The sequence below is a fragment of the Hemitrygon akajei genome, chromosome 27 (assembly GCF_048418815.1).
Source record: "Hemitrygon akajei chromosome 27, sHemAka1.3, whole genome shotgun sequence".
NCBI lineage: Eukaryota > Metazoa > Chordata > Chondrichthyes > Myliobatiformes > Dasyatidae > Hemitrygon > Hemitrygon akajei.
The window spans coordinates 27,842,524-27,869,822 of record NC_133150.1 but is presented as its reverse complement, the minus strand read 5'-3'; the positions used below and the strand labels follow the sequence as shown (position 1 = coordinate 27,869,822).

The following is a 27,299-nucleotide window of genomic DNA, read 5'->3' as shown; positions in this document are numbered from 1 at the left end:
GTTTGATGGATTGGAAGTACAAGCGGAAGCATTGCAGATGATTCTCTGGCTCTAGCCAGAATGAGTGAATGTATATGGAGCTGGTTGATGGAGGAGACGCTGATGAAGCAGATTCCAACAAAGAGAAAGGCAATGGAGTAGCCAGAAGAGGTGATAGGATTGATTATCAAAATCAGAATACGTAACACATCTCTTGTGACTCTGACAAGGACTGTTTCAGTAATCAAATGTAGAATACAAACATGCGGTTGCTGCAAAGGTGCATACGAATTTTGGCAGTGACAGCTCACTTCAGGCCTTGGAGACGAATGGGTATTGGTAAATTATAAGTAGTAACTGGTCCAGGGATCACTTTTCTTTTGAGGAGAGATATGGTGCTGATAGATGTGATAGGAAGTGGAAACGAAAAAGTCAGATAGTCCATAGTTTGGTAGTAAAGGGATTTCGGAAGCAGCAAATAGGATTCATAAATTGGAAGTACAGAGAGAAAAGAGTGAAATCTTGTCTAGAACAAGGAGGAACTCCAGTGGAAGTATACCCAAAAAACTATAGAGTGGAAGCATCTAAACACTTTGAGAAGAATAGAATATAAAAACAAGTATGTCATGTTCAGGTTTTATAATGCATTGGATAGGCCACGTCTGGATTATTGTGAGTAGCTTTAGACCTAAGGAACAATATGCTGCCATTGGAGAAAGTCCAGAGGAAGTTTATGCAAATGATCCTGGGGATGAAAAGGGTTAACATATGAGAAGCGTCTGATGGCTCTCAGTATGTACTCTCTGGAGTTGAGAATGATGCGGGGGTGGGGGGGGGATCTCATTGAAACCTACAGAAAGTTTTAAAGAACTGAACAAAGAGAAATTGGAAAGGATATTTCCAGTAGTGGGAGAGTCTAGAACCAGAAGGTATAGCTTCAGAGTAAGAACACGTCTCCCTGAAACAAAAATGAGGAGGAATTTCTTTAGCTTGAGTGTGGTGAATCACTAAAATTCATTGCCTTCCAAACAGGTGCTGTTGAGGCCAAGATGTTGGGTATATTTAAAGAAAGTTTGATTGGTTCTTGATTAGAAAAGATTGGTGGAGGGGCAGGTAGTATTGAGGAAACAGGTAGGCTGCAGAAGGACTTAGACAGATTAGAAGAATGGGCAAGAAAGTGGCAAATGAAATACAATATTGGAAAATGGATAGTCATGCACTTTGTAGAAGAAATGAATGTGCAGACTATTTTCTAAATGGGGAGAAAAAATGAAAAATCTGAGATGTAAAGGGACTTGGGAGTTGTTGTGCAAAACACCCTCCTAAAGGTTAAGTTGCAGGTAGAGTCGGTGGTGAGGAAGGTACGTAAATGCAATGTTAGCATTCATTTCAAGAGGTCTAGAATACAAGAACAGGGATGTGATGCTGAGGCTTTATAAGGCACTGGTAAGGCCTCGCCTTGAGTCTTGTGAACAGTTCTTGTCTCCTCACCTAAGAAAAGATGTGCTGGCATTGGAGATGGTCCAGAGGACGTTCACAAGGATGATTCCAGGAAAGAAAGGGTTATCATACGAGGAATGTATGATAGCTCTCGGTCTGTACTTGCTGGAATTTAAAAGGATGGTGGGGGGCAGGGATCTTATTGAAAACTTTTGAATGTTGAAAGGCCTGGACAGTGTGGATGTGGAAAGGATGTTACCCATGGTGGGAAAGTCTAGGACAAGAGGGCCCAGCCTCAGGATAGAGGGCTGTTCATTAAAACTGAGATGTGGAGAAATTTCTTTAGCCAGAAGGTGGTGAATTTGTGGGATTTATTACCACAGGCAGCTGTTGAGGCCAGGGTGTTGGCTCTATTTAAGGCAGAGCTTCATAGGTTCTTGATTAAACATAGCATCAAAGGTTATAGGGTGAAGGCCGGAGAGTGGGGCTGAGGAAGGGAAAAAAGGATCAGCCATGATTGAATGGCAGAGCAGACTCGATGGGTCAAATGACCTAATTCTACTCCAATGTCTGATCATTCAAAAAGAACGCCAACAATTCATCCCTGAACACACTTGTCATCCAAATATTGACTCAGCCACATACATTCTTCTCTCTGGAAATTGAAGCTGTTGTAAACCTGGATACAGCAGCATCTATCAAACCAATCAATGGAAGGCACAGGCTGCACAATCATATTCTCCTTGGAAGAGATAGTCATAGAATCATGGAGAAGTAGAGCACAGGAAGGCTCTTTGGTCCATCTAGTCAATACCAAAACCATTAAAACTGCCTAGTCCCATCAAACTGCACCAGGATCATAGCTCTCCATAACCCTACTGTACATATACTTATCCCTACTGTACATGTACCTATCCAAACTTCTCTTAAACATTGAAACCAAGCTTGCGTGCACCACTTGTGATGGCAGCTCATTCCACACTCTCACGACCTTCTGTGTGAAGAGATTTCCCCTCAAGTTCCTCTTAAACTTTTCATCTTTCATCCTTAACCCATGACCTCCAGTTGTAGTCCGACCCAAAGTCAGTGGTAAAAGCCAGCTTGCATTTATCCTATCTATACCCCTTATAATTTTGTATACCTCTATCAAATTTCCTCTCAATCTTCTATGTTCTAAGGAATAAAGTCCTAACCTATTCAAACTTTTAATATAATACAGGTCCTCCAACTTGTAAATTTACACGTTACTCTTTCAACCTTATTTACATCTTTCCTGTAGGTAGGTGACCAAAACTGCACACAATACTCCAAATTAGAACTCAGCAATGTCTTATACAACTTCAACATAACATCCCATCTCCTGTACCCAATACATTGATTTATGAAGACCAATATGCCAAAAGACTTCTTTATGACCCTATCTACCTGTGACATCATTTTCAATGAATTATGCACCTGTATTCCCAGATGCCTTTGTTCCACCACACTCCTAGTGCCCTCCTGTTCACTGGGTAAGACCTACCCTGGTTGGTCGTATCAAAGTGCAATACCTCGCACTATCTGCACTAAATTCCATCTGCCTTTTTTTGCTTATTTTTTCTACTGATGCAGATATCTCTGCAAGCCATGATAGCCTTTTTCGTTGTCCACTACATCCCTAGTCTTGGTGTCATCCACAAACTTGCTGATACAATGAACCACATTATCATCTAGAACACTGATATTGATGACAAACGACAACAGACCCAGCAATGATCCTTGCAGCACACCACTAGTCACAGGCCTCCATTCAAAGGGGCACAATCTATTACCTCTCCCTGGCTTCTCTCACAAAGCTAATATCTAATCCAATTTACTACCACATCTTTAATGCCGAGTGACTGTACCTTTTTAACCAACCTCCCATGCACGATCTTGTCAAATGCCTTGCTAAACTCCATGTAGACTGCATCTAATCCCTTGCCGTCATTCACTTTCCTGTTAATTTCCTCGAAAAACTCTGTTTGGTTGGTCATAACCTACCATTCACGAAGCCATGCTGATTATCCTTAACCAGTCCATGTCTGTCAAAATACTTGTATATCCAGTTGCCTAGAATGCCTTCCAATAACTTTCCCACATCAGAGGTCATACACACTCACCTATAATTTCCTGGTTTATGTTTAGAGCCTTTGTTAAACAGCAGAACAATATTAGCCATGTTTTAATCTCCTGGCACCTCACCTGTCACTACAGATGATTTAAATATCTCTGCTAGGGCCCAGCAATTTCTGCACTTGCCTCCCGTAGGGTCTGAGGGAACACCTTGTCAGGCCCTGGGGATTTATGCACTCTTGATTTGCCTCAGGATAGCAAACACCTCATCCTCTGTAATCTGTACAAGGTACGTGAAGTTGATGCCACTTTCCCTCACTTCTGTAGAATCTGTGCCTGTCTCCTGAGTAAATACTGATGCAAAAAAATTACTTAATATCACGCCCATCTGTTTTGGCTCCACACATGGATTACCATTCTGATCTTCCTTGCAATCCTTTTGCTCTTAATATATCTGTAGAATCCCTTAGAATTCTCATTGACCTTGTCTGCTAGAGCAACCTCATACCATCTTTTAGCCCTCCTGATTTCATTCCTAAGTGTTCTCCTGCACTTATACTCCATAAGTACCTCATTTGTACCTACCTGGCTATACCTGCTATGCACCTCCTGTTTTCTCTTAACCAGGGCCTCAATATCTCTTGAAAACCAAAGTTCCCTACTCTTGTTATCTTTACCTTTTTATTCTGACAGGCACATGCAAGCTTTGTGCTCTCAAATTTCCCTTTTGAAGTCCTCCCACTAACCAAGTACACCTTTGCCCGAAAACAGCCTGTCCCAGCCCACACTTGCCAGATCATTCTGATACCATCAAAATTGGTCTTTCTCCAATTTAGAATCTGAAGCCACAGACAGACTTGTGCCTTTCCATATTTACTTTGAAACAAATGGCATTATGATGACTTGATACAAAACATTCCCCTATACAAACTTCTGTCACCCTCCCTGTCTCAGTCCCTAAAAGCAGATCCCATATTGCACGTGCTGTCATTGGGATGTCTCCGTACTGATGAAGGAAACTTATCTGAAAACGTTTGACAAACTCTATCCCATCTAGACCTTTTACAGTATGGATTCACAGTCAATATGCGGAAAATCAAAATCACCTACTACAACAACCCTATCTTTCTTGCAATAGTCTGCGATCTCTCTACAAATTTGTTATTCCAAATCCCTATGACTGATGGGTGGTCTGTAATATATCTCCATTAATGTGGTCATACCTTTCTTATTTCACAGTTTCACGAAAAAACGCCTCATTAGATGAGTTCTCCAGCCTGTCCTGACAGAGCACTGCTGTGACATTTTCCCTGACTGGTAATGCCACCCCTCCCTCTTAATCCCTCCTGCTTTGTCATGTCTAAGACAATGCAACTCCAGAATAATGAACTGCCTATCCTACCCCTCCTCCAACCAAGTCTCACTAATGGCTACAGTGTCGTAATTCCAGGTGCTGATCCATGCCCAGAGCTCATCCACCTTTCCTAGGATACTTCTTGCATTGAAATATACCCTCTGAGAACCTTTTGAATTCCACCTTTCTCTGAACTCTTACTAACATCTGTCTCTACAACCTCTCAACTAACTGGTCTGGCAGTCTGGTTCCCATCTCCCTGCAATTCTAGTTTAAGAGTGTTATCTATCAGCAAGATGCCAGCTGCTGAAGCCATGGCCAATGTTGGGGCACCACGCATTAAAGATAAAAATATCCTCATATCCAATGCACTTTCACATACACTCAGTGGCCACTTTGTTAGGTACACCTGTACACCTGATGTTAATGCAAATATCTAATCAGGGAATCATATGGCAGCAACTCAATGCAGACATGGTTAAGAGTTTTGGTTCTTGTTCAGAAAAAACATCAGAATGGGGACAAAGTGGACAAAGGCTCATTGCAATGGCTGGAAGTGAGGTGGGGTTGGGGGGGAGGGCAACTCCAAGCCAGGATGAAACACAGAGGACCTCCACTCCCAGCATCTTGTTAGCAAACGTGCAGTTGCTGGAGAACATAATTCAGGATCTGAGGACAAGTTTGCTGTATCAAAGGGAAATGAGAGATTGTCATGTTTGATGTTTGACTGAGACATGGCTTACTCCCAGCATGCCAGAATCATAGTTTGGAACTTCAACCATGCTTGTTTGAAGAAGTCCCATCTCATTTACCATTAGCATAGAAACCTGTAGCACTAGAGGTCCCAACGCACTAGACCACTGATATATGTTAAGATAAGGAATGCCTGGTGTTCCACACCCAGCCAGCCTGTCCTTCTCCTACCTGCATACAGGCAGAGGCTAAGAAACAATGAAGACTGGTCACAGGAGGCAGAGGAGCAGCTACGGGATTGCTTCAGGTCATTGCACTGGGCCACGTTCAAGGATTCATCTGAGGATCTGAATGAATGGTTGTCACGGACTTTATTAAAACACTTGGAATTGAGTGCATCACCACAAAATCATTCAGAGTCATCCCCAACCAGAAGCCTTGGAGATCTACAATCTGAAGAGGGCAAGATCAGAGGCATACAAGTCTACTAACCAAGAAAGATACAAAAGTTCCGGGTACGATCTCCGAAAAGCCATCCCACAGGCAAAGTGGCAATCCTGGATTAAACTTGAGTCAACAAATGATGTTCGACCACAGTGGCAGGGCTTGAATGTTATTGCCTCATTTAAACGAAAATCAAGTGATTATATGCACAACAGAGCTTTGCTAATGATGAGCTCAATACCTTCTCTGCTCACTCTCACCATCAAAACCATTGTTCCCCCATCAAAACATGGGGGAACCATTGTGAGCTCCCACACAGGCCACAACCCCTGTTGACCCTGTGATTTCAGTCCTTGAGGCTAATGTGTGAGCAGCCTTCATGAGGGTAAACCCACCAAAAGCATCTGGCCCAGATGGGGTACCTGGCCAAGTACTAAAGACCTGTGCTGTTCAACTGACTGTAGTGTTCACTGAGATCTTTAACCACCTGCTTCAGCAATCTGATGTACCCACCTGCTTCAAGCAGACCACTTATGTCAGTGCCTCTGACGAGTGTGGCAACCTGCCTCAGTGTCTATCAAACAGTACCACTTATGTCCACAGTGATGAAGTGTTTTGAATGGTTGGTGATGAAACATATCAACTCCTGCCTAAGAAGCAATTTGGATCCACTCCAATTTGCCTACCGGCACAATAGATCCACAGCAGATGCCATCTCATTGACTTTTCACTCAACCCTGGAACACCTTGACAGCAAAGATGCATACATCAGGATGTTCTTTATCAAATGCAGCTCGGTATTCAATACTATCATTCCCTCAAAACTAATTAATAAGCATGAAGACCTTGACCTCAATACCTCCTTATACGATGGGATCCTTGATTTCCTCACTTGTAGACCCCAGTCAGTTCAGATTGGCAACAACATCCCCTCCACAATCTGCATCAGCACAGGTGCACCATAAGGCTGTGTGCTTAGCCCCCTGGTCTAATTGCTTTACATTATGACTCTGTGGCTAAGCACAGCTCCAATGCCATATTCAAGTTTGCTGATGACTCCACTGTTACAGGCCAAATCAAAGCTGATGATGAATCTGACTGAGTGGTGCCACAGCAACAACCTCTTACTCAATGTCAGCAAGGCCAAAGAGCTGATTATTGACTTCAGGAGGAGGAAACCAGAGGTCCATCAGCCAGCCTGTATGAGGATCAGAGGATCAGAGGTGGAGAGGGTCAGCAACTTTAAATTCCTTAGTGTTATCATTATAGCGGACTTGTTCTGGGCCCAGTATATAATGCCTCGATTTTCTTTGGAGAATGTGGAGATTCAGCTTGACATCTAAAACTTTGACAAGCTTCTTTAGATGTGTAGTGAAGATTATTTTGACTGGCTGAAACACCAATGTCCTTGAACAGAAAGTCCTACAGAAGATAATGGGTATGGCTTAGTCCATCACGGGTAAATCTCTCCCCACCATTGAGCACATCTAGATGAAACATTATTGCAGTAAAGCTGCATCCATCATCAGGGACCCCCACCATCCAGGTCATGTTCTCTTCTCAATGCTGCTATCAGGAAGAAGGTACAGGAACCTCAGGACTCCCAGCACCAGTTTCAAGAACAGTTATTACCCCTTAGCCATCAGGCTCTTGAACAAAGGGGATGACATCACTGAACTTCATTTGCCCCATCATTGAAATGTCCCACAACCTATGGACTTACCTTCAAGGACTCTTCATCTCACTTTCTTGATATTTATTGCTTATTTATTATTATTATTATTTCTTTCTTTTCCTATTTGCACAGTTTGCTTACTAGTTGGATACCCAAGTTGGAGCAGTCTTTCAATTGATTCAGTAATGGTTATTATTCTATTATAGATTTATTAAGTACACCCACAAGAAAATGAATCTCAAGATTGCATATGGTGACATGTATATACTTTGATAATAATCTTACTTTGAACTTTGAAATTTGAAATGTGATTTAAGTGATTTTGACTGTAGAAGGATTATTGGTGTCAGACTGGATGGTTTGAGTATATCAGAAACTGTTGATCGTCTGGAATTTTCATGCACAACAGTCTCTAATGTTTACAGAGAATGGTGCAAAAACAAAAACATCCAGTACAGCAGTTCTGTGGGCAGAAACACCTTGTCAAAGAGAGAGGTCAGAGGAGAATGGCCAGACTGGTTCAAGCTGACAGGAAGGCGACAGTAACTGAAATAATCTTGTGTCATAACAGTTATGTGCAGAAGAGCATCTCTGAACATGTAACAAATTGAACCTTGAAGTCGTGCTGCAGCAGCAGAAGAACACGAATGTACACTTAGTGGCCACTTTATTATGCGCAGGAGGTACCTCATGAAGTGTCTACTGAGTGTATATCATTCATTGTCCTCTTCCTGCACTCTTTCAGGTTTACAAAATAGAAATGATGTAAACATTAACTATTTACTTATCTCCCTTCTTACCAGTCTCCCACACCACAACATTACCCCTGTATGTTTTCCCTCATTTAATTTATTCATTAATACAGCATTGCCAGGCAAGTGTAGGAAGATAATAATGATGATGAAAATGCATCATCATTTGATTTCATAGTCTGACAGACAGTTCAGAAACTGATACTGTATGCAATATAGGAGAGAGTACCGAGGTGGGATCCATGAGGTAAGACACTGGATGCATGTAATTAGGGTAAAGCATAAGGATAATGCGATTGCAGCCTTGTGGAAGATTGAGATTGTACACAAGTTCACCACAAATGGCCCAGATGACATATTCAGGGTAGCTTTCAGAAGACTGAAAAGTGAAAGATTTGCCAAGTCTGCTGCAAAAGGTTTGGTTCAATATTATGGAAAAATCCAGTACTAACTTGCCACAAGAATATAAAGCCTAAGCTTTATAAGCACACTTCACTTATGTGAGATAAACCCAACCACACTTCTCTAATCACAATTCCCAGGTGCCCAGAATCGGTGGAAGCTCAGACACTAATCAAAGCTGTTTGTTTACACCTTTACCAACATAGCACCTTGTACCACAGGTGTGCAAGTTCATTGTCAGTCGAGGAGCTCTTATAGAAACCTATTCAAAGAGGCTGTCTGTTTCGTATTGTGAATAATTGCCCAATGAGATATGTTCTTGGAAAAGCCCTTCTTAGGACTCTGCTTGCATACCAATTATGCTGGAAATATTTGACTCTGACTTAGAAGTTTGGCAGCAACAGATTAATTGCCTGCACATGTTGTTTGGCAGCATCAGTAAAGTCTTAGACCATAATGAGACAATTCCCCTCAGAGAGCTGTAGTATGGATATTTCATTTTTGGAAAGATTCACGGAACTATCTACAATGCCTTTGGTCATGATTTTTATATTTTAATGCTTCTGCTGAAAGAACAGTTAAAAAAAACAGGGATACAACAGCAGAGGAGTGGAAATAATTGGATTGCTTTTTCAATGACTCAAATTCCACCATATGGGTTGAATTGCTGTTGGTATTGCAATATGTGAATGATACAGTATCAAGGCATCTTTTTGGTCAGTTTTATTATGAATTGCCAAAATCACATTATAAAATGCCCCCAATATATTAATAATTAATGTACTTGACCTCAGGATAGCCTGTGTAATATTTGCCCCATTGCTCGAGTTTTAGGGTTATACTGTGGTGCAGTAGTGGAGTTTCTGCCTTACAGCTGCAGTGACCTAGGTTCAATCCTGACCTGCTCATGCAGAGCTTGCACATTCTCCCTATGACCACATGGGATTCCTCCAAGTGCTTCACATTCCTCCCATATCTCAACAACGTGCAGAGCAGTAGGTTAACTAGCCAATATAAATTGCCAGCTAGTGTACAGATGTGTGATAGAATCTGGGGGCTGTAGGGTAGAAAACTGAATGAATTAAATGCTACTAGCATAAATGTGTGACTGGCAATTGGCGTAGATGTTATATGACTGTATAAGTCTACTTTATAGGGAAGATAAATATTGTTTCTATCAAATCTCAGGAGCTGGTCTCAGTTCCAAAACACTAAAGCAGTTTGTATTCCCTCTATTGCAGGTGCGAGGGGTCTGGAAATGGGATGTCTCGCCTGTCTTAAAGTCTGACAAAGTGTTTCATCTGAACAATGAAAAAATAATGAGTAGAAGGGCAACAAAGCGAACTATTTTAACTGAACGGCAAACATACCAATACTTGACAGGAAGGCAGCAGGTAAGTGGATATCTGAAGTTTCATGCCACTTACAGCCGGCGAAGTAAAGCCCGACAGTAGGATAATGGTTCTAGCCTACGTGCAATTCCAACTTGGCCGAGGGATTTGGGGAGCACCTTCCAGTGAGATTTCATCTCTTAACTAAGTGAATTCTACTAAACTCAGAAATTTTGTTAGTGACTGAAAAGGAAAGCTGATCTGCTACAAAATGGTAGATTTATACTATTACCCATCTGAAGCTTCTGAACCTGGATTCCTTCGCACAGGCACCGGCAGACAAGCCAAGCACTTCCAGGATCTTCTGTTTTAATTTCAGACTCAATACAGTTACCACTAGAAATGTTCTACGTATGGCCAACCAGCTTGTTGGTAATATCAATATACATTAAGGAACATAAACTGTACTGCTGTAGATATCTATTAATACACTAATGTACCCTGTTAGAGGGGAGCACTAGCTCAGATTAACCTGACTATTGCCATTGATTGGACCTGAGGGTCAGACTTCAAAATTTATATGGTAGTCTATGCCACTATTCCTTCTATCAAGGTACACGACCATACACTTTCCTAAACTGTACTCGATCTGCTACTTCTTTGCCCATTCTCCTAATCTGTCCAAGCTCTCCTATAGACTGCCTACCTCCTCAACACTACTTGCCCCTCCACCTATCTTTGTATCATCTGCAGACTTGGTCACAAACCCATCAGTTCCATCATCCAGCTCATTAACTTATAATGAGAAAAGTCAAAGACCCAACCCTGCAGAACACCACTGGTCACTGGCAGCCAACCAGAAATGACCCCGAGTATTCCTAGCTTTGCCTCCTGCCAGTCAGCTAAACTTCTATCCCTACTAATATATTTTCTATAATATCATGGGTTCTAATTTTGATGAGCAGCCTCATGTATGGCACCTTTTCAAATGCTTTCTGAAAATCCAAGTACAGTAAACAATATCCATTGATTCTCCTTTGCTTATCTAGCCTCAAAGACTTCTAACAGATTTGTCAGGCAAGGTTTCTCCTTGAGGAAACCATGCTGATTTTGGTCTATTTTGTCACGTACCTCCTTCGGAATAAGAGTATAGTAACATTTGCAATTTACCAGTCCTCTAGGACCATTCCAGTATTTAATGATTCTTGAAAGGTCACCACAAGTTCTTCAACTACCCCCTTCCGAACCCTGGGGTGTAGCCCATCTATCCAGGTGATTTATGTACCTTTAGACCTTTCAGCTTCCCAAGCACCTACTTCTTACTAATAGCAACTACACTCACTTCTGCCCTGTGACTCACTCGAATTTCTGGTATGCTGCTGGTGTTTTCCACAAAGACTGACACATAGCACTTATTCAGCTTGTCTGCCATTTCTTCATACACCATCGCTACCTCTCCAGTGTCATTTTTCAGCATTTCCATGTTCACTGTTGCCTCTCTTTTAGTCTTTACATGCTGTATCTGAAAAGAAAACTTCTGGTATCATATTTTATATTAGTGGCTGGCTTAGCTTTATGTTTCATCTTTTCACTCCTTATTGCTTGTTAGTTGACTTCCTCTGGTTTGTAAAGTTTTTCAATCCTCCTGATTCCTACTGACTTTTACAATATCGTATGCCCTCTCTTTTGCTTTTCCTTGACTCCCCTTGTCAATCACAATTCCCTCACCCTCCCTTTAGAATGCTTCCTCTTCTTTGAGTTCAAAGGTTCAAAGATTCAGTTAGTATCAAAGCATGTCCATATACAACTCTGAAATTTGTCTTCTTCAGATAGCCACTTAACAAAGAACATGAAAGTCGTTCAGAGAGAAACATCAAACCCACCCCACCGCCCCACACTACCACCCCACACACACTAAAAAGAATGGCATCCTGATCATTGACCTCCAAAACAGAACAGAAGCATCGATTCACCCCCTCCAAGTAAAAACAACCCCTCCCCCACACAAAAAACTAACAGAGCCTCAACCCTAAATACCCTCTCTTCGCACAACAAGATGGAAGAGGAACCTGATTCCTTTCATTCCAGGATCAATCATTCTGTTTTATTTTGCATAGAATCAGAAGACCTCTGTTAATTAATTGCAGGAGTACAGAAGAGCTGGAGATTGTTTTGAGTATCTGTCAAAAGAAGATGGAAGAGGTGAGGGAGGTGAAGTACCGGAGTCAGAAGGTGAAAGGATACGTGAACCCACCAGATGGAGGCTGGGGCTGGATGATTGTCGTCCATTTCTTTCTGGTAAGAAAGCAAGTTTCAATTTTGCTTTTGCTTTTTAGGATGAGATGAGATACCTTCAGGGCAGATTTATTCTTCTGCAACAGAGAGCTAACCTCAAATCCCTTGTGGGCCAATGGAATTGGAAATATCTTCTTCATGGTTGTTCCAGCAGCCTTAGCATTTTCAGATTGTTGCTTCATTGGCACGAGCACAAGGCTGAGAGATGTCAGTTTAGTGTGAGAAATACAAATATTCAGTTGTATGCTGGTTCTGAGATTGAATTCAAGGAGACAATCTGGAGTTGCAGTCTTGCTACGCCCTGCTTGAATAAGTTAATACTCACTGCTTCCTCAACACTACCTGCCCCCACCTATCTTTATATTGCCCTCAAACTTGGCCAAAGAGCCATCAATTCAATCATCCAAATCACTGACATATAATGCAACAAGAAGCAGTCCCAACACCAACTCCTGTGGAACACTGCAAGTCACCAGTAGCCAGTCAGAAAGGCCCCCTTTATTCCCACACTTTACTTCCTGCCAATCAGTCAATGCTTTATCCATGCTAGTATCTTTCCTGTAATACCATGGCTCTTATCTTGCCTCAAGTGTGTGGCACTTTGTCAAAGGACTTCTGAAAATCCAAGAACATTTCATCCACAGATTCTCCTTTGTGTATCCTGCTTGTTAATTCCTCAAAGAATTCCAAGAGATTTGTCAAGTAAGATTTTTCCTTAAAGAAACCATACTGACTTTGGCATATTTTACCATGTGCCTTCAAGTACACCAAAACCTCATCCTTAACAATCAACTCCAACATCTTCCCAACCATTGAGGTCAGAATAACTAGCCTATAATTTCCTTTCTTCTGCCTGCCTCCCTTCTGGATGAGTGGTGTGACATTTGCAATTTTCCAGTCCTCCAGAATCTAGTGATTCTTTAAAGATCATTACTGTTACCCCCAGAATCTTTTCAACTACCTCTTTCAGAATCCTGGGGTAGATCCCATGTGGTGCAGGTTATTTATTAACTTTCAGAATTTTCAGCTTCCCAAGCATCTTCTCTCTAGTAATAGCAACTGCATTCACTTCTGCCCTGTAGCACTCTCAAAATTCCAGCATACTACAAGTGTCTTCCATAGTGAGGACTGATGCAAAATATTTATTTAACTTGACCGTCATTTCCTTGTTCCCCATTGCTACCTCTCCAGCCTCTTTTTCAGTTGTCCACTATCTATTCTTGCCTCTCTTTTCCTCCTTATATATCTGAGAAAACTTTTGGTATCCTCTTTGATATTACTGGCTAGCTTACTTTCATATTTCATCTTTTCCTATGGCTTTTTTTAATTGCCTTTTGTTTGTTTTTAATAGCTTCCTAATTCTTGAGCTTCTGATTAATTTCCATCCTATTATATGCCCTCTCTTTTGTTTTTATGTTGACATTGCCCTCTCTAGTAAGCCATGGTGGTGTCATCCCATCTTTGAAATATTTCTTCCTCTTTGGGATGTATCTATCCTGTGCATTCGGAATTGCTCCCAGAAACTTCAACCATTGCTGCTCTGCCACCATCCCTGTTAGTGTCCCTTTCCATTCAACTTTGGCCAGCTCCTCTCTCATGCCTCTGTATTTTGTTTTACTCCACTGTAATACAGATACATGTGACTTAAGTTTCTCTTTCTCAAATTGTGGAAGCAATTCAATCATAGTATGATGACTGTCTCCTAAGGGTTTCTTTATCGTAAGCTCCCTAATCAAATCCAGTTCATTACACAATACCCAATCCAGAATAGCTGATCCCCTAGTGGGCTCATGCACAAGCTACTCTTAAAAAAAACATCTTGTAGGCCTTCTATAAACTCACTCTCTTGGGATCCAAAATCAGTACCAACCTGATTTTCCTAACTTACCTTCATGTTGAAGTCCCCCATGACTATTGTATCATTGTCCTTTTAACATGCATTCTCTATCTCCCACTGTAATTTACAGCCCACATCCTGTCAATTATTTGGAGGTTTATATACAACTACCATTAGTTTTTGTTATCCTTTCAGTTTCTTAACTCTAGCCACAAGGATTCTGCATCTTCTGATCTTATGTTACATCTTTCTAAGGATTTGATTTGATTTTTCACCAACAGAGCTACACCACTCCCTTTGCTTTCCAGCCTGTCCTTTCTATACAATTTGTATCCTTGGATGTTAAGCCCCCAGCTATAATCATCTTTCAGCTATGACCCAGTGATGCCCACAACATTATGCCTGCCAATCTCTACTGCATATATACTGCAGTAGTATTTGCCACCCTTTTTGATTTTGTTCCCCCTTTACACTGCAAATCATCACACTGACTGCAATTTTGCCTATTATCTGCCTATCCTTCCAGCCAGTCTCACTACACACTACCTCTGCTTGTATACCAACTGCCCCAGTTTCAGCCCCGTCACTCAGTTTCCTATCTCCCTGCCATTTTGGTTTAAACCCCCACAAATGTTCAAGCATACCAGCCCACAAGGATTTTGTACAGGTCATACCTTCCCTAGAAGAGATTCCAATGATCCAAAAATCTGAAACACTGCCTACTGTGCCAGTTCCTCTGCTCCGTATTCATCTGCCAAATTATCCCATTCTTTTCCTCACTGGCGCAAGGCACAAGCAGCAATCCAGAGATTACTGCTCTGGAGGTCAAAGACTTCTGGCTGTTCACCCTCCCCATGGAGGGTTAGGATCTTGCATTGATTAAATTTTTCTTCTGTGGTGATAATTACCTCATTTTTCTGGGTTGTGCTTTCATTTATGTTTGGTGTATTTATCAGGATTGCATATACTCGTGTGAAGTGCTGGATCCTGTTTTTATTGATAAAAGTATGTTCTTAGAATTTTAATCTGACTTACATAATTTTTAATATCTGTTATTCCTCTTCCTCCTTCTGTCCTAGGTAGTGTTAATCTAAGTGCGTTCAAGTGTACATAGTGCTTTCTAAAATTTGTCCTTACAGTTATTAGTTTTCTTTGTAAATTTTCCAGACGGCCAAGATATCATGCCAAAGGAATACATTAATATGCGTGCAGGGAAAGTGTTTATTGCTTTGTTATATTTTTATTATTGAGCTCTGTTTGGTAGATTTTCTTCAGCATTAAAGAAAGTTCTGTCAAACTTTTATCCCTTTATTGCACTATGATCTATTTTCTTTGCTTGTTGATATCCCAGATATTTATATGTTTCATATCCATCAATCTGCTGTATTGTAACCTGCTGCTCTGTTTTGTATTCGATTAACTCTATTGCGCATTTCTTTGTTTAAAGTTCTGCACTTACAAGTATCTAGTCCAAAGCTCAAGTTTATATCTTTAGAAAGTAGTTCTACTATTGAATTAATTGATTTAGCTTTATTGATGAAGGAGCGTGTAATTTCATATTGCCCACGTATGGAAGGTGTGTTCAAAACATATTTTGTTTGGTTTTCTGTGACTTGACACCAAATTTTTATGCCTTTCAGTAAATCCGAAAGCGAGTTTAAAGCTAAACAAAACCATAATGGGCTTAGAGCATCATCCTGGTAAACGCCTTGGTTTATTTTGATAATGCTGGTTGTTCTTCTTTGATTCTTAATAGATAGGGTGATTATAGTATGCCAATACTTCATCAGATGTTGCAGGAATTTCAAAAGTATTGGGTGTAGCTTATATATATTAAGAGCTTCTATTAACCATGAATGTGGACAGAGTCAACACTCTATATTAATACACTCAATATTACAACATAAATTCTTGTTATTATAAGACTATAAGATAAGGAGGCAATTTAACTCATTGAGTCTGCTCTGCCATTTCATCATGTCTGATCCAGTTCCTTCTCAGCCCCAATCTCCTGCCTTCCCCCCGTATCCCTTCACGACCTGACTAATCAAGAATCCATCAAATGCTGCCTTAGGGACATCCAAGGGCTTGGCCTGCGCAGCTGCTTGGCAATGAATTCCACAGATTCACCACCCTCTGGCTTAAGAAGTTCCTCCTCGTCTCCATTCTAAATGGACATCCCTCTATTCTGAGGCTGCGTCCTCTGGTCTTAGACTCTCCCATTATTTGTATTTGCACAGTTGGACTTCTTTTGCACATTGGCTGTTTGTCCATCATCGGGTGTAGTTTTTCATTGATTCTATTGTGTTACTTTTTATCTACTACGAACGTCCAAAAGAAAATGAATCTCAGGGCAGTATATGGTGACGTATATGCATCTTGACAATAAATTTAATTCAAACTTTGAAATTCAAGGACAGTTACTAAAGGGAATGCCACAGACAGCCACAAATCTTCCTCCTTCTAAAGTTAACTGTGCATTTTACTCTAAGTTTAGTTACACTTTAAAAATCAAAATACAGATGAAGTTTTAGCCTGTGTGATTACTGACTTTCAATTGACTTTAGAAAGAACTCGTGCTTTCAAGGAGCACGAGTTTAGAAAACCTCAGCACACAAACAATTCATGATATGTTGAACTAGATCATTAATTTAAAGTGGGTTGGAAATTGTCCAGCATTTATGATGTGTTCATGATTCCTGAGAAGCTCTGCCATTTATCCCCCTGAATATTGCAGACTTATGGTGGGTGGGAATTATGACCATGCACTATTTGTTCATTTTAACAAGTAGAAGAGGTTGTAGCAATCAGATTCTCCAGTACGGAGCACAAACACTTCCCTAGTTAAAACCTATGAATAATTTATATTCATAAATAAGTGAAAGAATCTTGGCAACAAAGCACAAAAAAGTTATGTCCTTGAATCCTGAAATTTCCTCAGAAATATTGTAGTAACAGTGCTGCATCAGCTCCAGCAATCTGCGCTCCATGCTAACTTCCAGTGCTGTCTGGTTTGCATTTGTATTTTCTCCTTGTAACTGGGTGAGTTTTCTTCAGGTGCTCCATCTTCCTCCCACATTTCAATGATGCGTGGGTTGGCAGTTTAATCGGCACTGTAAATTATCCGTATTATGTGGGTAGGTGGTAGATTCTAGGGAGATTTGCTGGAAATTAGGGCAGAATATTAACATGTAAAAGGCTACTTAATGATCAGTGCAGGCTCAGTGAGACAAAAGGCCTGGTTCCATGCCAGGTGACTCCACAAATATACAAGCTGGTGGCTACTAGTGAGAAAGTGAAAAGTATTAAGGTTTAAAACTAACTTCTTCCAAACAGAATGTGATGTGGTAACTATTTTCTCAAAGCTCAAGTTAAACAATTCCTCCTTAGAAAGAACTATCACCCCTCTCCTACCATATTCTGCCTTCTGCCCCTTTTGATTTTAGGGTGTTCTCTCTGGCATCAGCAAATGTGCAAATCTGAACTGCAAATGATTTGACTTGGAGACACAACAGGCTACAGACGCGGAGACCCTTTGACCTGATTATCTTTCCTGGTAATATGAAGAGAAATTTTCAGTTTGAGTGTTTCAAGATCATCATTTAGGTTGAACTAGAACATTGATTTGAGAGGTTGGTCATGGCAAAAATCAACCTACCTCAACAAGGGCCTGGACCCACTGCAATTTGCCTATCGCCACAATAGGTCAATAACCCACAATCTCATTGGCACTCTATGCAGCCTTGGATCATTTGGGCAATACAAATACCTATATCAGGATGCTCTTTATTGACTACAGCTCAGTGCTTAACACCATCATTCCTACAGTTCTGATTAAAAAACCTACAGAACCTGGGCCTCTGCAACTGGATCCTCAACTTCCTAAGCGGAAGACTATAATCTATGGGATTTTGGGACAACATCTCCACCTCGTTGACAATCAACACTGGTGCACCTCAGGGACGTGTGCTTAGCCCATGGCTCTACTCATTCTACACATGCCTGTGTGACTAGGCACAGCTAAAATGCTATTTACAAATTTGCTGATGAAACAACCATTGTTAGCAGAATCTCAGATGGTGACCGAAGGATGTACAGGAGCGAGATCTATTAACTAGTTGACTGGTGTTGCAGCAATAACTTTGCACTCAACATCAGTAAGACTAAAGAACTGATTGTGGACTTCAGAAAGGGTCAGTCAAGGGAGCACCCAGCAGTCCTCATAGAGGGATCTGAAGTGGAGAGAGTGAGCAATTTCAAGTTGATGGGTGTTGACATCTCTGAGGAACTAACCTGGATGCAGCTATAAAGAAGACAAGACACTGGCTATATTTCATTAGGCGTTATGGTCCGGTCCGGAACCCGGATTCCGGGTCTTTGATCCGGTCTGCAGACTCCGGACTCCAGGTCTTGTAGCCGACCCTCCTTTCACCCTTGAGCCCAAGTAGTCATACCTGTGGATCATCGTGGCTTGTTGGGGCTCAAGGAGGCGCACCTGATGCCCATCGGCTGGCGGTGTATATAGGGGGCTCTGGGACTGAATGGAGTTGGAGGGGGGGGGGTTTCCCTGGCTTGGAGTTCCCCTTGTTAAAGATTAGTTCTTCGAGTAAGTCTGGCTGTCACCCTGGACCTAGTTCCCTTCCTATCCCTTGCCTCTGTCAGGCAAGCCTGGCTGGACTGCCATCGCCTGGTGGGGGACTCTGCCCCTTTCCATCCCTTGCTGCTGATGGGTTGTGCCTGCAACCTACCCAAATGCCCTGTGACCTGCCCAGGTCCCTGTGTTCCTCCCTGGGAGGTCTGGGCCCTTCCCAGGAGTTATGCGGCCTGCCCAGTGAACTCCTATACTCTGCCTGAACTCTGGGATCCTGCCTTGCCTGCCTGAAGTCCAAGACTCTCTCGGAACCCCAGCATCACCTTGAACGTCACATCCCTCACGCACGCCACGGTCACCACATCTTGTCTATTGTTTAGTTGTTCCTGTCCTGCCCCTAGTACTTCAGTGCCTGTGTCCTGCACTTGGGTCCAGCCTCCTGTCCCCTCATGACATTAGGAGTTTGAGGAGATTTGTTTTGTCAGCCAAAACACTGAAACCTCTACAGATATACTGTAGGGAGCATTCTGATTGACTGCATCACCGTCTGATATGGGGGGGGGGGGGGGCTACTGCTAAACTGCAAGAGAGTTATAACATTAGTGAGCTCCGTCATGGGCTCTAGCCTCCGTAGTATCCAGGACATCTTCAAGAAACAGTGCCTCAAAAAGGGCAGCTTCTATACTTGCATTCAGAAGTGAACTGGATAAAATTTCATGTGACAGTAAGTGTTCACACTGGGAGATAAGTGTATCTTTAACTAGTGAATTGCTGGTGATCATCTTCACGCTCACTTCCTGTGTATTCATTCACTCCATCTTTCCTCACAACTGTCAGTATGCACCCTCACAATTACAGATATGCTCAAACTTTTTCATGTACACTTTGTTATTGCTTAACATTCTGCTTAAACATGCCTTTCATTACTCCTTTACATACTACTTACAACTATCCATACATTCTCTCACTGTTTGTCATTTACACCCTCTCTAATTTGTCTGCATTCTCCCTCACTGTTAAACTCTGTTCACACCTGTCTGTATTCTAATAGATTCCGCTGTCTGCCTACATCCTCTTCAGAGGCCACTCTCTTCCCAACTATCCTCCTTCATTGTTATGCTGTCAATATTCCCTTACTATTACATCCTGCTTTTCCTCTCACTTTGACTCCTGCTCACACATATCTGTATGTTTCCAAACATTTTCTTGCTTATAAATGAAACACCCTGGTTTCCATGGCTACGTAAGTCTAGGGAAGACACTGTCAAGTCCCGCCAAACTTGTGAGATGAGACGGCTCATCCCATCCCAAGCCCCAGTTTGTGCAGATGCTGTGTAATTTGCTACCCTGTTACAAATTAGTGCCACGAAACAACAGACAGCAGACTGCATATGATTAAAGGAATTATATTTATGAATCTTAACTAAAGGGTTAGTAAAGAATAACAAAAAGAAAAAGGCCCATTCTGGTTAAACAGTCAAATGTGCACAAATTTGAGTTCATCTTGAATTTTTCTGTCACTCTGCACCTTGGTCAGCGTGAATGTTCACACACCACCTTCCAATTGTCGCTCGCAATCCATCTCGAACAAACGGGTCTCCCACCGGATCGTACTCTACGACCAGTTCTCCCCAGCATCTTCTCTCTTCATCTCCCGCCAAATAAAATCCCCCAAGCCCAATCTTAGTATCCCTCACCAGAGGAACCTCCCCTTAATTCGACCATCCTAACTGGATGGCACACATTGCTCCTCATCTCTTATCTTCAACAATAACCCAAACCAGCTGAAAACAGAGCAGACTGCTCTCACAGAACTGCTAAAAGAAATACATACAGTAAAAATATGAAACAGGGCATTACATAAACCACAAATTATGTGCGAAATCTGTTAAACTGAAGGGCGAGGAATTGCAGAAATAATGGTATGATACCCTACTCTCGTAAAACTCTGGCCATATTGTGCTTACTAGGCAATATTCGCCATCATGTTAGAATGGTCTGGAAGTGTTTCTAATTAAAAGGTTGAGGTATTTTAACAGGAAAGCAGCAATGCAAATTAATCTGCAGGAGCAGTCTCAGCCCCATTTACACCAACTACCACCAGGTATTGATTAAAAGGGCACGGTCTCCGTGGAAACCTACTTGGCAAGTCAGCCCTTGCTTGGTGAAAGTCAGGAAGGCATTGTGAGCTGCGTAGAACATGATTTTGTGAAGAGCCGCATTATGATTCTGCAGCAAAACTTGTGTAGCCGTGTCCTGCGCTTTGCAAACAAAATGTCGACGTGTTCAATTACTTTTTTCTCACTGAGTCAAAAGGGTAAAACTTTCTCTGGAGCATGAAGCCATGCTGCCAATTTTCTGCAGCCCAGGGAATCATTTGGGATTTTCCATTAAAGAACACCTTTTTTCTTGTCCCAATGGAGAAAGGAAACTTCAAGTGTAGCTTTGAAATTCTGGAGACAACATATATTAATACTTTACGTTTTGCATTTACTGGCAAGTATTGAAGAATGGCTTAATGATGCATGAACCCAAATGTGGGAAGTCATTAACACAAGAAATTCTGAAGATGCTGGAAATCCAAAGCAATACAAACAAAATGCGAGAGGAACTCAGCAGGTCAGGCAGCAATTATGGTAATGAATAAACAGTTGACAGTTTGGGCCAAGACCCATTTTCAGGACTGGACCAGCAGAGGAAAGATGCCAGAATAAAATGGTGGGGGGGGGGGGAGAGGGGAAGAGGTTAGCTGGAAGGTGATAGGAGAAGCCAGGTGGGTAGGTTAGGAAAAGGCTGGAGAGGAAGGAATCTGATAGGAGAGGAGAGTGGACCATAGGAGAAAGGGAAGGAGGAGGGTACCCAGGGGATTGTGATAGGCAAGTGAGAATAGGTAAGAGGCCAGAGTGGGAAATAGAAGAGGGAAGGGGGAAATTTTGCCAAAAGGAGAAATCAATGTTCATGTCATCAGGTTGGAGGTTACCCAAAAGGAACATAAGGTGTTGCTCCTCCACCCAAAGAGTGGCCTCATCATGGCACAAGATGGGGGCCATGGAACATCATGTCGGAACAGGAACGGGAATAGAAATTAAAATGGCTGGCCTCTGGAAAATTCCACTTTTGGCAGATGGAGTGGAGGTGCTTGACAAAGAGGTCCCCCAATTTATGTTAGGTTTCACCAGTGTAGATGAAGCCATAATGGGAGCATCAGGTACAATAGACGACCCCAACAGATTCACAGGTAAAGTGTTGCCTCAACTGTGAGGACTGTCTGGGGCCCTGAATGGAGGTGAGGGAGGAGGTAAGTGGGCTGGTGTAGCAACAACGGAAAAAGAGATAAAGCTTATATTCTCCTGCCTCCTCCCTATAACCTTTGACACCCTTATTATTCAAGAACCTATCAACCTCTGCTTTAAATATACCTGCTGACCTGGTCTCCACCGCCATCTGTGGCAATCAATTCCCAAGGTACATCACCCTCTTGTTAATGAAATTCCTCCTCATCTCTGTTCTAAAGGGACGACCTATCAAAGAGTTTTCCAGAAAATGGCTTAAGTTACTTGGTTTAAGAATAAGGCTACTTACCAAAGCCTATACTGACTTAGCACTGTGCTATTTTTGGAATTTTTTTTCCCCATTAGGAAGATGGAATTGCCTTCATAAAAGTACATTAATTTTGTCTTCAACTTATATAGCACTTACAAGAACCAGAGGGATACTGTGTTATCGCAGGTATTTCACCAATGGATCCAACCAGTAATTTATCCATTGCACATGAGATAACATATGCCACTGGGGAAAGAAAAAAGGATTTGCATTCGGACATCACTTTTCAGATCCTTTGCAAAAGTGTAGACAGGCTGCATGTGTAGTTAATTACTTTCATAAATATTGACTGTTGATGCAAAACCAGCAGCTATTTTGCATCTCGCTCACAGTGACAGATTGAATCTTTGGTTGAATTTTTTTTTAAGGTGGAGAAGTGGGCAGTTGGTTCCACAGAATCAAACCTCAGCCCAATGAGATTTCTTTTAACTTGGGTCTGCACTTAAGGCTTCAAGAAATAATGTTTGCCTTCATGCCTCACCAAAAGTCAGTTGGACGTTAGTAAATGTAACCCTTAAATTAGTTCAAAGCAAAACACTGCAGATACTGCAAATATGAATTTAAAAAGAGCAGAAACTTCTCGCCAACATCCTACCTCTTCTCATTTATCACCTCCTCCAGGTCCCCTCCTTCTTCCCTTTCTCCTACGGTCCACTCTCCTCACTTATCAGATTCTTTCATCTCCAGCTCTCCACCTGGTTTTCCCCATCACCTTGTAGCCTATCATCTTCCCCCCTCCCCATGTTTTTATTCTGGCATCTTCCCCCTTCATTTCCAGTCCTGAAGAAGGGTCTCGGTACTGTCTATTCATTTCCATAGCTGCTGCTGAACTGCTGAGATCCCCCAGCATTTTGTTTGTGATGCTGTGGGAAGTCATGGCCGCTTTTCTACAGGTAGAATATTACTTTACACATAATTTGAGCTAAACAAGTTTGGACACTGCAAATTATGTAACCCCTCAGCAGGTTAGAATTTGCTGAATCATAAAAGCAAGAGATTCTGCTGAATGCAGGAAATCTGCAGCAAAAGAACACATAAGATACTGGAGGAACTCATCAAGTCAGGCAACATCTATAAAGAGGAAGAAACTATTGACTGTTGCTTCCTGCTGTGGATGTTGCCTGCCCTGCTGAGTTCCTCCAGCAGTTTATGTGTGTTGTTTTGTTCAGCGTTCCTTTACAGACATCCTGCAGTGGGAGAAAACCAACAAGTTTCAGGCGCCATTCACTGAGTTTGTGAATAAAATGGCAGAGGCATTTAAAATTTTTTATTTAAGGAAAACAGTAACAACTCTTTCACCACCTCTCTCACCACCATTCAGGGCCCCAGACAGTCCTTCCAGGTGAGGCGACACTTCACCTGTGAGTCAGCTAGTGTGGTATACTGCGCCCAATGCTCCCGGTGTGGCCTTTTATATATTGGTGAGACCCGACACAGACTGGGAGACCATTTCGCTGAACACCTAAACTCGGTCCGCCAGAGAAAGCAGGATCTCTCAGTGGCCACACATTTTAATTCCACGTCCCATTCACATTCTGATATGTATATCCACGGCCTCCTCTACTGTCAAGATGAATCCACACTCAGGTTGGAGGAACAACACCTTATATACCGGCTGGGTAGCCTCCAACCTGATGGCATGAACATTGACTTCTCTAACTTCCGTTAATGCCCCATCTCCCCTTCTTATCCCTTCCCTGACATACTTAGTTGTTTGTTTTTTTTCTCTCTCTCTGCCCATCACCCTGCCTGTTCTCCATCTCCCTCTGGTGCTCCCCCCTCTCCCCCTTTCTTTCTCCTGAGGCCTCCCGTCCCATGATCCTTTCCCTTCTCCAGCTCTGTATCACTTTTGTCAATCACCTTTCCAGCCCTTAGCTCATCCCACCCCCCCCCCCCCCCCCCGGTCTTCTCCTATCATTTCGCATTTCCCCCTCCCCCCACTACTTTCAAATCTCTTAGTAGCTCTCCTTTCAGTTAGTCCTGACGAAGGGTCTCGGCCCGAAACATTGACAGTGCTTCTTCCTATAGATGCTGCCTGGCCTGCTGTGTTCCGCCAGCATTTTGTGTGTGTTGTTACAACTCGTTATTGTTCTCCAAATACAGAACATTAAGTGCAGTAAAAAAAAACTTCACGTCAGTACGTCATCACGTCAGACCAGCCTCTTAAGTGATTCCCAATTCAATGTTGGTGGCTGTGAATTATGCATTTGTTTCTACCCTACATTACCCTACGAGCGGATGATCTTCTAGCAACAGTTGGTATCTCTCTCAGTGTGCATTCCTAGGAACAGCCCAAAGACCAGTGAGTCCTCTATTAAGTACATGCTGGAGATGAACTGGGACACAGCCCTTGCATCACCTCCATGACCTCTTTGCAAATCTACAGTCTTCAAAGAGGTGGACGTCTGTCTCTTCCCCACCACAGGCATCCCGAGGGCAGTGTGCGTTGGGGATCGTGTGTCACCCGTACACAAAGGTTCTGAGTGTCACTGCTCCTTTCACAGCCAATTGATGGTGGTGAGAATTGGTGATGGGGTGTTTCGCCAGATGGTTTGGACAGTCTGCTCAGGAAACCATCCTACTATATATACAGTCTCCCTGTTCCATATCTGCAGGGCATTTCACACCAACTAATGCACTGATGAACTTGTCAAAGAACTTGGAAGTACGAATCCAAGCATGGCTAATATCTCTGTAACATTACCTGTCTTTGTAACTCCCTCAGCCAGTGTTGCCTTTACCCCGAGTTAGTAGATCAAGAGCTGTATCCTGCTCCAGGGCACGAGCATAAAATTCTAAGCTGCCAATAATACACACAAGAGATTCTGCAGATGCTGGAAATCCAGAGCAAAATGACAGGAGCTCAGCAGGTCAGGCAGCATCTATGGAAAGGAATAAAGAGCTGACATTTCAGGCCGAGACTTTTCATCAGCGCTCTTTATTCATGCTACCCGACCTGCTGCGCTCCTCCAGCATTTTGAGTATGTTATTCCAAACCAAGTTCAGTGCTGAGGGTTTGTTTTTTTTTTAATTTTTCAGGTGGACGTGGAAATGAGCCCACTTGGAGGAAGTGAAGGAGAATTCCTTTGCTCATTATTGGAAAGTGATAAAACATACTTCATTTCCCATTAAACACTGTGGGATATCACAAAACATTGAAAGGCACTTTTTGTGTATTTTGGCTTAAATTATCCTTCTGATTCCGAGAAATGTGTTCAAACACTTTACAATGGTACAGTGCCTACATTGTCTGAGGGTAGTCTGGCCTGTAAGTAACCACAGAACCACAGCAACCTACAATGCGAGGGGTGATTGATAAGTTCATTGCCTAAGGTAGGAGGAGTCAATTTTAGAAAACCTAGCACATTCACTTTTCAACATAGTCCCCTCCTACGTTTACACACTTAGTCCAGTGGTCATAGAGCATACAGATCTTGGACCTCCAGAAAGTGTCCACAGCAGGGGTGATTGATAAGTTCGTGGCTTAAGGTAGAAGGAGATGAGTTATACAGCTCTCATTACATGCACTTGCAGTTCAACTCTTTGAGTGATTATGCAGAAAGTTTGAAGTTAATAACTCATCGGGGTGATTGATAAGTTTGTGGCCTAAGGTAGAAGGAGATGAGTTATTACACAACCTAGAAGTCAACCTTTAGGAAATCCTGCATTAGGGCCACTAAGTCCTTTTGCACCTCTAATTTCTGAATTTGCTCTCAATTAAGAAAATAGTCTATGCCTTTATTCCTTCTACTAAAGTGCATGGCCATACACTGCCCTACATTGTATTCTATCTATCACTTTGCCTGATCTCCTAATCTGTGTAAATCTTTCAACAAACTCCCTGCTTCCTCAATACGACTTGCCCATCTATGTATCTTTGTGTCATGTACAGACTTGGCCACAAAGTCATCAATTCTGTCATCTGGAGCATTAACATATAACGGGAAAAGGAGCGGACCTAACACTTGACATGTGTTGATTATTAATTTTATGCTCACTGATCCAATAATTTAGTTCTGGCTCCTGAAAAGTAGAGACAATCTTTACTTTCGAAATGCAAATTAATTTAAATTTGGACAGCATACAACTTTCTCTGTTACACAGATGAAATCTTCCTGTTCAGATTTAGATAGAATTAAACTAAATGAGATAATAGCTTTCCTGGCATTGCATGGGGATTGAGGTATTAATAAATTACCTATACATGTTTAATATTAAAAATATTAAATTACAATTATTGTATAATTGACAAAATGATATAAACCAGTTAATTTGAAATATATTGAATTCAGGATTCTGTGTATTACAGCTTGGACCATCTCCATTTTCCAAAACATTTGAACTGCTGAATTCCATACACACTTTACACATTTAATCCAACAATCTACTGAAAAACTCTGCTATCTTCCTCAGGGATGATGTCTGGGAATGTCTAGTCTGGTGCTATTTATAACCTGGTAGCCTGATCCTCCTGATTGGTTAGTCCTCATCCAATCAGGTTTCCACTTCTTCACTTTGCTTAGAATAAAATTCCAGTTCTTACTCAGAGTGAGACCTTTGTCTTTGTTAAAATTCTTTTCTGCTAGTTTTATTTCAATGGCTTTCTCTACCAGGCAGTCCCAAAAGCCAATGACCCGGCACCGTAGTTTTGTGCCGTCGAAGTCAATCCTATGACCATTGTAAATGCAGTGTTCTGCCACCACTGATCTCCCTGGGTAATCCAAACGGATACACAGCTCTGTGTCCTGTCTGGCTGATATACCAGAGGAAAAGAATTTTAACAAAGACGAAAGTCTCGCCCTAAGTAAG

The 27,299-nt window shown here is 42.0% G+C and overlaps 1 protein-coding gene across 4 annotated transcripts in view; it reads left to right on the top strand.

The window, feature by feature from the left end:
• Nucleotides 1–27,299, top strand: part of slc16a4 (solute carrier family 16 member 4) — a 93,654-nt gene that overhangs the window by 23,296 nt on the left and 43,059 nt on the right. For all 4 annotated transcript variants that reach the window (XM_073030521.1, XM_073030523.1, XM_073030520.1 and 1 more), the window contains exons 2-3: nucleotides 10,075–10,227; nucleotides 12,312–12,462. In XM_073030521.1, coding sequence (XP_072886622.1) covers nucleotides 12,358–12,462 — 105 coding nt within the window. In that variant the 5' untranslated portion in view covers nucleotides 10,075–10,227; nucleotides 12,312–12,357. The remainder of the gene's footprint in view (nucleotides 1–10,074; nucleotides 10,228–12,311; nucleotides 12,463–27,299) is intronic.